Here is a 16,594-nt window from a genome sequence, read left to right on the forward strand (position 1 = left end):
GAAGCACAACAGTTACACTCATTCTTACCTAACTAAATAAGTGTTGCAGATTAACCTATCATACATATCTGTGGTTATGTGGAAGGGAACCTGTGAGCTTAGAGAGAAAACCCATGTGAACATGGGGAAAATATCCAAACTCTGCACAGATAGTGATTTGGCCAGGAATCAAAAACACATCTTTGAAGCTGTGAGGGAACAATATTTACAACTGCATGATAGTGTTGTGCCTCAAAACATTTTCTTTTTTTTCTTTTTGTATTAATGACAATAAATTCATTATTAGTGTAATATATTCCTTATGGTCTTGTTAGAGCTAAGTCCCTATAAAAAGAGGTAATGTGACTGCTTCCTTCAGCACTGTTTTTTTTCTGTTTCTAAGCATATATACTGTAAATATTACTTGATACCCTACATTCCATTGATTTTTGAACCAACTGTGAAATGGCAAGGTGCCTTATATTTATTAAGAGATTTTTTTTTACTAGACTTTTAAAATCTTGATGTTTGTCTGGTGTGGTGAATTTTGTCTATTTACTTAGCCAATGAGTGAGAGAAGCGTTCCTGAGATATTTTTAAAATGAAAGACATCTTTTCTTAATTTGTTTCTTTTAAAAAATGATTGTAGTGGAAAGTAAAACTAAACTGGGGTTGCAAGAAAAGAAGAGTGTCATTAGAAAAATGCATTTATTTGCAAAATATCTGTATAGCAGCAAGAGAATAAGTGCAATTTTTAGAAGTAACTTTCTTCTAGAATTGTTCACATTTTAAATAAGAAAAATTGTTTAAAGCTTCTCTGTGATTAACGTAAATAGCATTTTTGAAGATACAGAAATTAGACAGCTAAATGACATCATCATCTGTATGTTTTTAGCTTAAATTTATATCTTATTGGAGTAAAGCTAAAAGGAAGTTATTACTTTGAAATAGCAGTTATTTTTAATAGATTCTTTTGGCACTGAGACTAGATAATTAATAAGACGTTACAAGCCCAGCTTTCTAATTTCATATCTGCTAAGATGTTGTGATGTCTTCTTCCTTTTCTTCTTTGTCGTCTCACTCACAATATCACCTGAAGGCAAGAGAAAGTCAAAGTGATTTTTTTTATATATGCTAAAATGAGAAGAAAATTAGAGACTAGTTTTGAGTTTTTTTTTGAGTTATTTAATTCTGAGGAAACACTAGATATCCGTAGGCTAAGTTCAAAGAGTAAAAACATTGAAAGTGTATGGTTCTTTTTGATATTAATAAATGATAAAATAAATTTATTTTTTATCAAATTATTCTATATTCCAGTTATTTGAAGAAATGCTGATCATAATGATTCTGCCTTGGTGTGCAATAGAAATTGTATGTCATATTATTTAGCATTTAATAACTTAGTTATCAACTGGAGTTCTGCCTCTTGCTTCTAACATTATATGGATAACTGGTCTGGCACTTTTACATTCCATTACATCTGCTATATGTTCTTATTCTATATATAATCTTTTAAATAATATCAAAGTTGTTATATACTATATGTGTAAGCTTTACTGATTTTTCTCATTATTCTTCCAAATCTGCACTTCTTTTGCCATCTTTATCATTTTCAGTCGTGTTGGTAGCTTCTCATTAGTGATTTTGTTCTGTACTTTATATATTGTAGAAAGACTAATATTTTGTTTTGTGTCTACTTTCAGAAACTTGTGCTGTCAATAATGGGGGCTGTGATCAGACATGTAAAGACACTTCAACAGGTGTCCGGTGTAGTTGTCCAGTTGGATTTACTCTGCAGTCTGATGGAAAAACTTGTAAAGGTGGGTCATTATTTAATTGTACAGCACAATTTAGTTGCAGCAATTATATTCCTGTGATATCCGGTCTTGCAAATGAGTTTGTCCTCTTATGCATTAAATAGTTGTAGAATTTGTCACATGTACAGAGTACAGTGAATTTCCCACTTGAATATAATTCATAAGATGAACAACAATAATAACATTTATTTATATAGCAAATTTTCTTAGAAATAAAGTGCTTTACATGATGAAGAAAGAGAAAAAAGACAAAATAAATAAGAATTAAAATTAGGGAACACCAATTAACATAGAATAAAAGTAAGGTCTGATGGCCAGGGAGGACAGAAAAAACAAAAAAAAAACTCAAGACGGCTGGAGAAAATAAATCAAATCTGCAGGGGTTCCAGGCCATGAGACCACCCAGCCCACTCTAGGCATTTTACCTAAATAAATGATCTAAATCAGTCCTCAGCTATCTCAGCAGTGCATTACTACAGGAGCTTACCTGTTTTCATAATATCTGTATTGGTTTTCCTGCATGTTTGGCTAATTAACATACAGTATTTAAAGTAAGAAAGTAAGAGTACATTTGGATTTGTGCATAACTGTGCTGTGATCAACCTTTTACTCATCCAAGGCAGATTTTTCCCTAGTTCCATGTAATGAAAGATGTATTTTTCAGAAAATAGGTGTGTTAGAATAATGTGTAATATTTCTGTTGGTTAAAGATGCTTAAAAGGATATTCTTATTATGTAAGTGTACATAAGGGTAAGAGTGGTGTCTTGTGGTGTAGTGGCTAAGGCATTAAACTGCAAAGAGTACTCGGGCCAACATTGTCCTACTGACAGCAAGCCTGTGGTCACAATACATAAACCATCTGTGACTAAAAAGTCTCCCAAGAACACCTCTGTTGAACATATGTATACTAGCAAAATACCCGCGCTTGACAATTGTGATGAGCACAGGCCATTCAGCTCTAACTATTTCTAACTATTTACAAAAAGGCATGGTTTAGACATATGCTGCTTAATCTCTTCCTTAGGAATTGCTTAAATTCATTTACCTGTGATGCACGTTAACCATACTGGTATATAGTAATTTGAATCGACCCCATCACCCTGTATACAATGGAATAATGTTTTTGTGTGTAAGTTTGTGTGTTTTTCTCTATTAACACTAGAATCCCTGAAACCTACAAAAAAAACTCGTAATCCTGGGCCAATTTAAATTCCTTCACACCTCTTCATCAGCATTTTTTGTTTTGCAAACGTGTCGATCAGCACAAGAAGCAAGCAGCTTGCTATCCCATCCCCCCAACCGACGGTGCTGAGTCCGTCACAAAATTCTCAGAGCCTTAGATGTGTTTTTTGTGGTGTGAGGTGCCTGGAGTTGTATAGGGTAAATAATATATTGTTATTTGGAATACATACATTTCATGTGTGTTCTGCATCTACAAAGATCTGTGTAAGTGTAGGATGACAGGAACTGATGAACACATAGCTAAAACAGAAACGTTTTCCATGTTATACTAATAATAATGTGAAGTGTATAATGTGTGAAGACTTTACTCCAAATATCAAATAAACACATGCTCTTTCATTCAAGAATATAACCAAAGAAAAAAATATTAAATTTACATGTGGCTGTGAATGAGTTAAAAACCCAAGCTCAAATGTCAATCGACAGTTATTATGTATTCTTGAATGGTACAGAGGTAAGAACTGCTGCCTTATAACCCAAGGGTACCGGGTGCTACATGTTTTGATTAGTGAGCTGCTATTATTATCTATACTAATAAAAGGCAAAGCCCTCACTCACTCACTCACTCACTCACTCACTCACTCACTCACTCACTCACTCACTGACTCATCACTAATTCTCCAACTTCCCGTGTGGGTGGAAGGCTGAAATTTGGCAGGTTCATTCCTTACAGCTTCCTTACAAAAGTTGGGCAGGTTTTATATCGAAATTCTACGCGTAATGGTCATAACTGGAAGCTGTTTTTCTCCATTTACTGTAATGGAGATGAGCTTGAACGCCGTGGGGGCGGAGTTTCGTGTGACATCATCACGCCTCCCACGTAATCACGCAGTACATAGAAAACCAGGAAGACCTCAAAAAGCGCTGAAGAAAACATGCATTATATAATTGAGAAGGCAGCGAAACAATAAGAAGCGAGCGAGTGACATATACAACCATATTCATGAGTTCTGCTACTCGAAACAAAGCACGATGTAAACCTACACTTTAAATTAAGTTCATAGACAGGCTGCCGCTGGCGTTTGTAATTTAGTGCCTGCCCATATAAGGCCGTCCGTCAGCGGCAATCCAATAGCAAACTCCCACTAAATATTCACGGGTTAAGGACTGTGCTTATGCAGAGGAAGATGAGATGGTCAGCGTGGTGTTTGACACAAACTCAGCGAAACTGCGAGAGAAAGTTTTAAGTGCCAGGACTAAGGTAACATTAAATACAGCCACGGACATAGCACGAGATGGCACCAGCACAGCTGGGAACCTTCGATGCATGTACACCGAGCGGCTCACGTGAACTGACGAGTGCAGAGATAAAAGGCAACAGTTCCAAAGAGCTGAACAAAACCGAATTACACAATTGAAAAGGCAGCAAAAATATGAAGCGCCTGATAAGCATATTCATAAATCCAGCTACTGCGGAAACAAAGCACACGGTGGAAAAAGTCAATGTCCCGCTAAAGGAAGACAGTGTAAAAAAAACTGTGCATGCAGTGTGTCAGGTCTCAGATAAAGAAGAAGACGAGCTGTTTATTGATGCAGTAAGAAACGAATCGATGAAAGAAACCTGTCATCTTTACAACGATTGACAAACACGGAATGTAACTTGAACACAACACATCCTACAAATACGAGCCTGATTGAAAGAAATAATGATAATCAAATCCTTGATGACAGCAACACTCAGTAACACTCACAAAACAAATACTGTATATTGACAGTCATGTTACGTTATTTTTAAAATGTTCCCTTTTCTTTTCTAGCTTTTTAACACACTACTTCTCGCTGCGATACGCGGGTATATATATATGTATATATATATTCCGATCTACATACTCGAATAATGGATACTTTATTCGCCATCAATGATTGTTTTGGTAAAGCCATACTCAGTGTATTCATTAGATGAACGGTAAAAAAGTAAGAGCGAGGGGAGGATGCAGGCTGTAGTGCGCGTCAACTCTATCTGAATTGCGCGATCACATTTCAAAAATATATCTTTTCAAGTTCTATTTAGTCCATATTTGTCAAACTCAAGGGTCAACTCATCCGCACGGCGTGTAATTATATCCGCCCGCGAGATCATTTTATATACTGTATTATTGTTATTAATGGCCCAGGTATATGAAGCGCTGGTAACACAATAAACTACAGATCCCATAATGCAGCGCTTCAGCTGCCTTGCCGAACACTTATTGCGAAGCTAGCTCACGCGATGCTGAGAGAAAAGTTCATTCTGAAAATAGAGCCTTTAAAAGCGATGGGAGGCTGAGTATATGTTTACTGAACCCGTGTGTCTCATTTGTGGAGCTAATGTGGCTGTAATTACAGAATTTAATCTAAGACGGCACTATGAGACAAAACATCAGGGTAACCTGAATGCAATGCAGAAGATACAGAAAGCAGAAGAATTAAATAAAAATCTGACACTTCAGCGGACGTTTTACCGTGCACAATCACAAAGTGATTTCAAGTGAAGCTGCTTTTATGAGAGACACAAATGCACCAGTGCAACTTTCCCTCTTTCCCTGTTGCCAAGTAATGTTAAACCAAGTCGTCACTATGGTGTTCCCAAATCGCACTTTGCTGATAAACTGAGCGCACTGAGTTTGTACGGCGCTTTGGTGACTTTGAAGAACAAAAAAAGTCCGTCTACATGCGGCTCGAACCTTGTGCATGTTTGGTAGCACATATCTGTGTGAGAAGCTCTTCTCAGTGATAAAGACTAACAAAACAGCACACAGGACTCACCTCACTGATGAGCACCTGCAATCCATCCTGAGAATCTCCACAACACAGAACCTCACACCAAACATAAACGAACTTGTTGCCAAAAAAAGATGCCAGGCGTCCAGCTCTAAAATGACATATGAGCAAAGACAACTGAATGATTTGATTTGTTATTGCTGAAAGGAACACATTTTATTTATATTTCCAGGTTTTGTTATGCAGCATGTTCATATTTGAATTTGTATAATTTTGACAGGATATATTTTTATGGAGAGCAAAATCTTTTGGGATATTTAAAATCTAAGTTTATTTTTTATATAAAATTACATAAGAGTAAAGAAATTTGAATGTTTGTTCTTTTAATGTTTACTTTATTTCTAACTTGTATAATTTAGACAGGATATATTTTTATGGAGAGCAAAATATTATAAGTTGTTTAAGGTTTGAGTTGATTTATTCAGGAATAATATTCCTGTCTGTTTTTACCATTCCTACCAAAGATATTTCTGTCGACTAAATAAAAGTTCCTTCTATTTAAAATTTAAATAGAACTTGAACAAATACGATAGTTCATAATATCCACGCAGACTTGCACGTAAGAGCGGGAGTTATCCATTTTAACAAGCAGCGTATTGCACTGATACAAAATAGCTGTGTGTGTATATATGTAGATATGTATGTATATGTATATATATGTTTATATATGTGTGTGTGTATGTATATATATATATGTATTTGTGTGTATATATGTGTGTGTATGTATGTATGTGTGTATGTATATGTATGTGTATATATGTAGATATATATGTATGTATATATGTGTATATGTATAGATATGTATATATATATGTTTATGTGTGTGTGTGTAAATATATATATATGACAACAACACTCATCACTCACAACAGTGACAAAACAATTACATTAACAATCATGTTACGTTATTTTCAACATGTTTCCTTTTCTTTTTCATTGCTTCTTTAACACACTACTTCTCCGCTGCGAAGCGCGGGTATTTTGCTAGTTACTATAATAAAATAAAAAAAAATTGATTTGAGTCTGTAACACTCGGTGTAAATTTTGTCTACTTGTAAAAGTTAGTGCTTGTTTATTATTCAGTTTTATTCTGTCAGTGATGTTCACAAGGTACAATGAACTTGCCTCTCCCTCTCTTAGTTGATGACATTTATTTCCATTCTACTCACAAGAGCAGCGATATTTTCTAATGTTGACAGTTACTCAGTATATTGTCTATGAATGGATATGTGTAACTTAGATCTATGTTAACAATGGATTTGACTCCAGAATGTTGAAGTAATCTTTACGGACAGAATAAATGTTCAAATTTTTTTGACAGGTATGTTCAGGTTGATCACAACACTTAAGTGTTTTCACTCAGAAAGTGCAGGATTTGGAATTATTTTTATTTAAAGTTCACCAGGTTGGCCCAGGAAACCATCTGCAGTTGAAAATGATCAAAGCTGTATAAGAAAATATTAATAATTTGTAACTAAAATTACCAGCCACAATTCACAGTGTGCAGGACTGGAGGACTACAAAGTTTTACTCACAGAAGACTGGCGGAAAAATTATAAAGCAGACACTACACGATGCACACTTCTCATCGTCACCCAAATAGATCAAATACATTAGAATTTGCTAAAAAAAGTACTGAGGTGAGGCAGTAACACTAAGTACCTAGAATACCTTTCTCAGGTCAGTGCTAACTGGATCAACAATTCAGTCAGACGTAAAATCAATGCTTTCCTACAAGGAGGATTTAACTGAACCTGATGTGAAACATAGTTGCATTGATTTAGAAAAAGTTGTAATGGTGTTATAATGTGGACATCTTCCTTATTTAAATTATTTGTAATGTTACCACATGTTCCCTACACACGTGTGTTTGACATCAGTGGAACATGGTTACTTCATGTTTTCATCTAAAAATGGTGTTTTTAAAGAATAGGATCTTCATCCACACTGGAGTTTTTGCATTGTTTATGAAAGGATCCCTGTCCATACTGAAATGCTTGAAAATGCGTATAGCAGTGACCTTCGTCTACACTAGGCATATACACATTGGCGGCGTGAAGGGAGTGTGTAGTGAAAAATTCAGAGACCTGTAAAAATCAGATTCCCTTGTGCTTTATATGCTTTCAAAGCTCATTACGTGCAAGACTCTGATAGTGCTTTCACAGCATAGAGAAAGAAATCATTTATTTGAGGAGCTGCTGCAAATCGCTTATGTGTAACTTTCTTGTGCTAATTACAGTTGAAAGTAACAGCCTTTTGAACTACCGACAGATGAGGATTGATATTAAGCAGTCCGCAGCATTTGGAGCACACCTTGTACTGAATAACATTTGTAAGACTAACTCAATAGAGAAAATAAATATATGTGTGTGTGTGCGTCTATATCTTCACTTTACTGCATTGTGCTTTTGTCTCTTTCTCTCTGTCTGTCCTGCAATATTGTGAGCTTGGCTGCATTCTACACCCATCCACTTTGTTAATGCATTGTTATAAACTTTTCAGCAGAATGTGTTCCTCCTTACTGAACAGATTAAGTATAAGGAATAAATATTAATAAGGGATTTACAGCCTGATTTTCACCGGGCTCTGAATTTTTCTTTACAGCAGTAATGCCAAAGGATTTATCGCAAAACTATAGAGACCAGTAAATAATTTGCATTTTACACATGTACATGTATGTAGCATTCAAACTTTACAAAATGCAATTTAGATGCATACAGTTAAACAGTACAACAAGCGCCATAGGAAGCAAATGTTCAAAGCCCACTATGTTGGAACATGTTTTTCTTCTCTGAAGGGTGAGCAGTTCGTGAATGAGACGGCGTAATGAGAAGAAACCAATCAGGAAAGGGCCATGAAATAAACACAGTTCAAAACTGAATTTCTCACTTGTCCTCACCACAATGCTGATACAAAGTATCAGGTTCTGGAGAGCTTTGTTAAAAGTCATCATTTTTAGGTGTTAAAAAACAATTGGGTAGCATGGACGAAAGCCAAAAATGTAGACAAATGCAAATGTTTTAAAATTAAAACAAAGTATTACAGACGGGGCCTATGTGGTGCTACCAATGTTTAAAAGAGAAACCTGTGTGCTCTGGATATTGACTGTGAGCCCATTTGGCACTTTGTGTTTCACTAGCTATCTCATCCACTAATACACAAACCCTGCTTGTCCAAATTATTCGCTTTGCCCTTTCAAAAGTAATCTCTGCCTCACTTGAAGAAACAAAACAATTTACCATTTTGATCCTCTCTTGACCAGAAGTCAAGCAGTATTTATTTTATGTAGCACTTTTCTGATAGTGTGGCAGCACTAGAACCATTCCATTTCCATAGTATATTTTTTACAATGATAAATACATGGCATTGAACATATCTTTATTTAGAACATATTATATTTTAACTTCTAACTGTTCAGCAAGCCTACCTTAGCAATATATGTCTTAAATTATGTACTCAAAGTACTGTTAAAAAATGTCTGTGTTTGGTGCTTTTTGGATCAAAAAAGGAAATGTCAGTAATATTTGTGGGCTGTACTTATCAAAGTCTAAATCTAAGTAAATTTCTGCTGTTGAGGTTTAAAGAAAAGGCTCTAGTTAAGATGATTTTTTACATAACCTAAATTTATCATACAATGCATTGTATGAGTAGTGTTTATGTATTGTAGGAAATTTCTGTTGACCATTACTTATTTTGCAGACATTGATGAATGTCAGTTCAGCAATGGAGGATGTGATCAGTTCTGTAAAAATACAATTGGGAGTTTTGAATGCAGTTGCAAAAAAGGATACAAATTATTAACTGATGAGAGATCTTGTCAAGGTAAGTAGAAGTTGAGACTTTGAGGAATAAAAACGTCAAAGATTATATCGTACAAACATTGGAAATTTTTTGATGGGGTGGTGACGTGACGCAATTAATTAGAATGACACAGTCAATTGCTCAGCAAAGACTTCTGGTCTTTAGTTATTAATTGTAGGGATATCCCTTCACGTAGAGTGTGTTACAAGAGCAGCATTCATATTGGATTATTGGAAAAATACATTTGAAAATGTCTGTCAGTGGTGAGTTTGTCACAATCAATATTTATCTTTATAACAGTCACCACTAAATTTACAAAAGAGAAAAGGGTAGAAGGAAGAATTAATCATTGTTCCTTTTGAAAAAAAGCAGGACTGGTGCCTGTGAAGTCCTGTCTGCTAAAGTAAATTGTACAGATAAACCTTCTGTCTGTCACATCTAAATTATTATCATGGTATCATGGTATTATCAATAGTCACATACTAAGATACACAACCTCTGCCTTTAAATTCTTTGCTTAAAGGGAAAAAATATTTTTAAGAGAATGTGTTTAGGGCCACAATTTTGAGTGCCACAGCAAAAGGAGATTTTCATTTTTCATTTATAATAAATTTGCAAATCTTTCTGAAAACATGTTTGACTTTGTCATTATGTATTATTGAATTTTGCTAAACTATAAAACACTATTGGCAATCGCTCTTGGTAATTTTGTTTTGATTCAACCTCTCTGCATTTGTTGTAGATATTGATGAATGCTTTTTTGAAAGGACTTGTGATCACACATGTGTCAATTACCCTGGATCCTTTGAATGTGTTTGTAATAAGGGGTACACTCTCTACGGTCTAGCACATTGTGGAGGTAATGTCAACAAAGATATAAATTTTATGGCATGTTTATTTCAGTAATAAAAAATGTAAAAAGTTTTTTGGTAAAAGAATAGTGACAGTCATACAATATCAACAAGAGACAGTAAGACAGTAAATACAGCATCATATATTGAATGCATCCTATGTGTACAATATGTGAATTATATATACACAAGAACATGTATTTGTCAATATGAGTGGCTTTTGAGTAACTTTGTGACCTGTGGATGAAAACTCCCTGTGAATCTGCTGGTACACATGCTAATGGTCCTGTACCATTTTGTGGAATAAAAGGGAGAGAAAAGTGAATGTGCAGGATGGCTCAGATATTTAATATACAATGTGTATTTCCAAGTCAAGCTGTGTTATGTATATCCTAAACACAAGTCAACAGTGTGGCAGGAATAATTCAGTCTGAACATATCTTGGCACGGGTATAGCATTGTAAAATGCTATGAACGTTTTGATTTTGAGCAGAATAACTCTGGTAGATTTTGTTTTATAGAGATAGCTATATACACCAAGGGTGTGAAATATATAATCACAGTTATACAAGTGGTGATCAAAGGTTTTAACATAACCCCTTTGAACACTGATTTGCTTGTTACAAAGCTGTTATATGCCACTAAGGTAAAATGTTTTGTCTTTTTGTGCAACCACTCTTCTGTAGCTCACTTAACATCTTCATTATTGGCATAGTGAATCCCTTGGAAGTAGCCCTTCAGATTTTGGAAAAGGTGGTAAGTCAAATTGATACAAATCTGGAGAGTAAGGTAGATGAGGCGTCTGAATGCAAGCTTTCATACAGAAATGTTTATAACCCATGTAATGTGTGTGGGGGCATTGTTGTAAGGTAGAAGGTGGGCAGCTTTCATATCCCTTTTTCCTTGCCACTGTTCCCTGGTTTACTGTCTCAGACATCAGAGCAAATCAGCTTGATATTGCCCATATTGAATACGTTAGTCTTTTCCATTGTTGCCTAGTCTCTGGGTTATTATGTGTCGATTTCAAAAGATGTCCTGCAATAACAGAATTTTATAGCCCAACTCCTGATGGTGGCTTATGAAAGGAACTGGACCCGGTAAATGTTGACTAGGACATAATGAATATCAGAAGCATATTATTGTTCTCTATCATTAGAAATTCAATGATAGAACAGTGCTAGATTTTTCACGTTGAACTGGTTTAAAACAAGATACCATAGAAAGAAAGGTATAATTTACATATTTTATTACACATAAAGCAATCTTTGGCTATTACAAAACCACCATATTATAGGAGTGATTTCACCTCATTCTTCCAGCCAGATTTGCTCCAAGTTATTTAGGTTAGTCAAACGACACTGGTGCACTGCAAGGCCAAGTTGTTTATTGTCATGTGTAAATAGTATATAGTGTACATAGTTCCATGAAATTCTTACTAGCATGTGTTCTGAAAACTGATAATAGCACAATACCAACCAAGACTTATGCTGTCACACACACACTCAATTATATAAAGCATATTAGCTGTGTTACCTGTCTAAGATGGATGGAAATCTAAGTAATCAATATAGACCTCAGCATTAATGTTTGTAGTGCACCATGCAATGCATGTGTCTCAGTTATATGCCATTTGTTTTAGAACTTGAAAAGCAGTGTTAATATTTGTGATGTGCCATGTGTTGGAGCAACAGAGACACAACAATTGGACAAACACACAGACTTATGCTTTCATTAAGAAGGATACAGCGATCAGCCACACTATTAAAACTACCTGCCAAATACTGTGCAGTTCCCCAAAACCTCTGAAGATGTCCCATGGCATTTGTCACCAAGACGTTAGCAGGAGATCCTTTAAGTCCTATAAATTGCAAGGTGGGGCCTCCATGGATCAGACTTGTTTTTCCAGCACATTCCACAGATGCACAATTGGATTAAGATCTGGGAAATTTGGAGGCCAAGTCAACACCTTGAACTTTTTGTCAGGTTCTTCTAAACATTTCTGAACAATTGTTGCAGTGTGGCAGATCACATTATCCTGCTGAAAGAAAATACATGCTCTCCAGCAGTCTTTAGGTAGGTGGTATATGCCAAAGTAAAATGCACATGAATGCCAGGACCCAAGGTTTCCCAGCAGAAGATTGCCCATAGCATCACACTGCCTATGCCAGCAATGCCTTCTTCCAATAGTGAATCCTACTGCCACCCCTTTCCCAGGTAAACAATACACATGCACCTGGCCATCTATATGATCTAAATGAAAATGTGAGTTACCAGACCAGGTCAATTTCTTCCACTGCTTCAGGATCCAGTTCAGACACTCATGTGCTAGTTGTGGGTACCTTTGGCAGTGGACAGGGTTCAACATGGGCAATCTGACTCTGCAGTCCCATACACAGTAAGCTGAGTAGTGCTGTATGTTCTGAAACTTTTCGGTCATGGCCATCATTTAGCTTTTCAGAAGTTTGTTCTACAGTTGCTGTTGGATTGGACCAGACAGGCTACCTTTTGCTCCTCATTTGCACCTATGAGACTTTTGGTGCCCATGACCCTGTTTCTTGTTGTCCCTCCTTGGACCACTGTTAATATGTGCTTACCACTGCATACAGGGAACACCCCATAAGACCTGTTGTTTTGGAGATGCTGTGTCCCAGTTGTCTAGCCATCACAATTTGGCCCTTGTCAAAGTGGCTCAGATCCTTATACTTGCCCATTTTCCAGTTTCCAACACATGACCTTCAAGAACAGACTGTTCACTTGCTGCCTAATATATCCCACCCCTTGACAGGTGCAGCTGTAATGAGATAATCAATGTTAGTCACTCCATCTTTTTTGTTGTTTTAGTGTTTGGTGTGTACTATATGCAATTATATATTTTCAGTTGGATTGAGTTGAAGGTTTTGACTGAGCCATTGTATGACACTTGGCTTTTTTGTCTTTAAGCCACACCAAGGTTACTTTTTCCTTGTGTTTGGGATCATTATATTACTGAAATATTAATCGCCTATGGTTCAGTTTTTAGAGACTTGCTGTAAATGCCTAGTTGTTGCACACGAAAAGCATTATTCCACTATCACCATACTTCACTGTAGGTATGATGTTTTGTGAGGTGTGGGCAGTGTTATTTTTGCTTCACACATTTCTCTTTGAACCTCTGCCAAAAACTTCTAGTTTTATCTCATATGACCACAAAACCCTGTCTCTCTTGCAGGTCGGTCACATCTGGAGTTTGCTTCTTGGTAAACACCAGATGTACTTTGACATGGTTCTTTATGAGTTATTACTTCTTTTATTCCACTCTCTCATATTGGCCTGTGTATACAGAGCTCTTGATATGGTTGACTCGTGCACATTTAAATCAGTCTTACGTTCTGAGCTCTGTAGCTCCTTCAAAGTGTTATTTTAACGATTCACTGATGGAGGCCAATTGGAAGACAACTGCTCATTAATCTGTGTAAATATGAGCTTCTGCAACTCAAAGACCAAATAACCATGAGTTTATCTTTTGGTAAAACAACCCTCACAAAGAAGTTTCTGTTTATTATGGGATATTAAATTAAAAAAAAAATCATTGTACTGTATTTGGTCAGGTCATTTAAAGTTATCAGAGGACTCAATCATATGTATAATAATTCTGTTCAATTCTCTGTGACTATGTATATGCATTACAGTTTGCACTACAGACTTTAATTATTTTTTACAGATATTGATGAATGCAGTGTCAACAATGGAGGTTGTGAATATGGTTGTGAGAATGTGCCTGGAAGCTTTGAATGTCACTGTCCTATGGGCTACAAGCTTCATTGGAACAAGAAAGATTGTATTGGTAAGGGAGAACAAAGTAGACTGGTGTCTAGATACTTTTCAATCTCAACTCTTTTTTTTAAGTTTATCAGTTCTTCGTGTTTCAGAGATGAAAATACTGTGAACTGCAAGAATCATCTGATGCACCTTCAATTTTGGATTGCATTTCTGAAAACAGGAGATACTTTGGGTTCTTTACTTTTCTTTTTTCTATTCTTTCACTGAAAACCCACAGGCTTGCTATGGTTGCTTTCTATGCATGCATCTAACTTCTTGAATACCGTGCTGAGAAATTTAATACTGGACTATTTCATGTAGATGTTTAATACTAAAAGGGGTGATCCTCAAAAATCATCTACTCTCTGGGATGGCTTTCTCAGGGTGAAGCAAATATTGCCAAAAATGTTTTCCCATGCATTATTCTGTTTTTGCCCTGTCTAGAATCAGATGGTGTGCCAGGTGATAAACTGCATTCTAAAGCTATTTTAAACTGCAGTAAAGTGGAAGGCATTGATTGCTGTTTTCTGACATGCCAGTCACATGTGCACATCCAGGCAGGTAAGAAATATTGCAAAGAGGTCAGATGTCATTTTGGGACAATAATTGAATGCAAACAGTTTTATGTGTCTTTAACATGCCTAATTAACAAAACTAATGAATGTAGTAACTTGTATGGTTTCAAATGCTGTTTTTTCTGTTTATGACAGGAAGAGCACAATTGTACTGCTTATATACAGTATATTGTGCAGTTTGTTTTATCTAATGTTATTTTTTCACGTTAACTAAATTAGTTACTGGCTTGACTAATATTTCATGTTCTTGGTTTTATCAATTTTGAAAGGAATGTATTATATATTTTAATGTTAGGTATACCCATTATTTTATAAAATGTTTCTGATAGCTGCTCTGGTATACCTGAAAATGTTAGGAATCTAATTAATCATGTTTTTGAAATGTTACATGTATTTTGCATTACACTGTTCTTGTATATTTAGTTTAGCACACTATTGTCTGATTTCTTTAGGGTTGGAAGATTCATATACAGTCACATGTGGTTTGCCCTCCCCATGTGTTAATGGACAAAAAAATGAAAATGTGTCAGCTTGCAATAGTGAGTACCATACATTTCCAAATTATTGGAAGATGAATTATATAAACATTGAGGTTCTAGACTACATACATTCTTTAGTGTTGCAGTTTTAGCCATTGTGCTTTGCGTTATTTATTCTAAGGTGTAAAACATGTTTATAATCAAGTTTATTTTTATTTCTGTATATTCAAAAGATGTTTTGTTTTGTGGCATGAGTAATAGTGAATGGTTATTGCTTAAGAATATGTGATTTACATTCACTTTAAGATTATTAAACGTTTTGTTACAGTATATCAGTATGAATTTGCTTTTGTATGCAAACATATTTTTGCTTTATTATAAACTAATTAAATTTAGTAGAGTATATTCATATGTATTACTCATTGTTGTGTGTAAAGGTTTATTAATAAGAAACTAACAGTAAAAAGCAACACACACGACATAGCATTTACATATACTGTACATATATACACCCATATACTGTATAAGTGAACCTTTTTTAAGTATTGAATTGTAAATCTAAAGTTCTACAGTCCTTGTGTTTTTAGATTGACAATGATAAAGTAGAATAAACTAATATAACGCCAGTTGGCAATAAAGGAAAATGAAGAAAAATACAAAAACAGACACAGTATACTACAAAAATACAAAGGCTTATTTCTCAAATTGTTAAAAAAACACTTAATATTATAAAACCTAGGTTGTTCATAGTGGCTCCTATTCTATTTGCCCTATTAGGCACATATTCACCTGTCTTGATCCTGATCAGTGGATTCTTAAGAAAGGACCATTTCTAGGTACTTTGTTTTGCCAGCTTTGTAAATAACCTGTTGGTCAGACCTCCTATTGCAAATGTCATTTTCTTTTGTATGTTTTTAGTTCTAATTTGGTTCACAAAGGTAGTAAATATTAGCATATATAATTGCAGCAGTGCTTTCTAAATTATGTTAATGTAATTTTTAGCACTTAAACATTTTACAGTATTTCTTAGGTTTTCAGATAGTTTTGTTTTTTTTACGTATGTGTGCTATAAAATATACATACTGTATATTATATATATATAAATACACAAAGTGTGTATGTGTGTGTATATATATGTAATTTATATGATATATTGTATGCATGTATATATTTATATGTATATATACAATGCATTATATTGTCTGTACATTTACAAAATGAATTAAGCCTTTCATTTTTTTACATTTAAATTGAATAATGCTAGATTTTATTATTTTTAATCTGCAGGAGT

General features: G+C 35.1%; 1 protein-coding gene across 3 annotated transcripts in view; it reads left to right on the forward strand.

Moving 5' to 3' along the window:
* The window catches only part of scube2 (signal peptide, CUB domain, EGF-like 2), a 95,793-nt gene that overhangs the window by 48,739 nt on the left and 30,460 nt on the right, over positions 1–16,594 (forward strand). For 2 of the 3 annotated variants that reach the window (XM_039748259.1, XM_039748269.1), the window contains 6 exons: positions 1,683–1,799; positions 9,499–9,621; positions 10,343–10,459; positions 14,152–14,274; positions 14,694–14,810; positions 15,277–15,363. In XM_039748259.1, the coding sequence (XP_039604193.1) occupies positions 1,683–1,799; positions 9,499–9,621; positions 10,343–10,459; positions 14,152–14,274; positions 14,694–14,810; positions 15,277–15,363 (684 nt within the window). The remainder of the gene's footprint in view (positions 1–1,682; positions 1,800–9,498; positions 9,622–10,342; positions 10,460–14,151; positions 14,275–14,693; positions 14,811–15,276; positions 15,364–16,594) is intronic. The other variant, XM_039748277.1, reaches the window with a different exon arrangement.

The sequence above is a fragment of the Polypterus senegalus genome, chromosome 1, assembly GCF_016835505.1.
Source record: "Polypterus senegalus isolate Bchr_013 chromosome 1, ASM1683550v1, whole genome shotgun sequence".
Lineage (NCBI taxonomy): Eukaryota > Metazoa > Chordata > Cladistia > Polypteriformes > Polypteridae > Polypterus > Polypterus senegalus.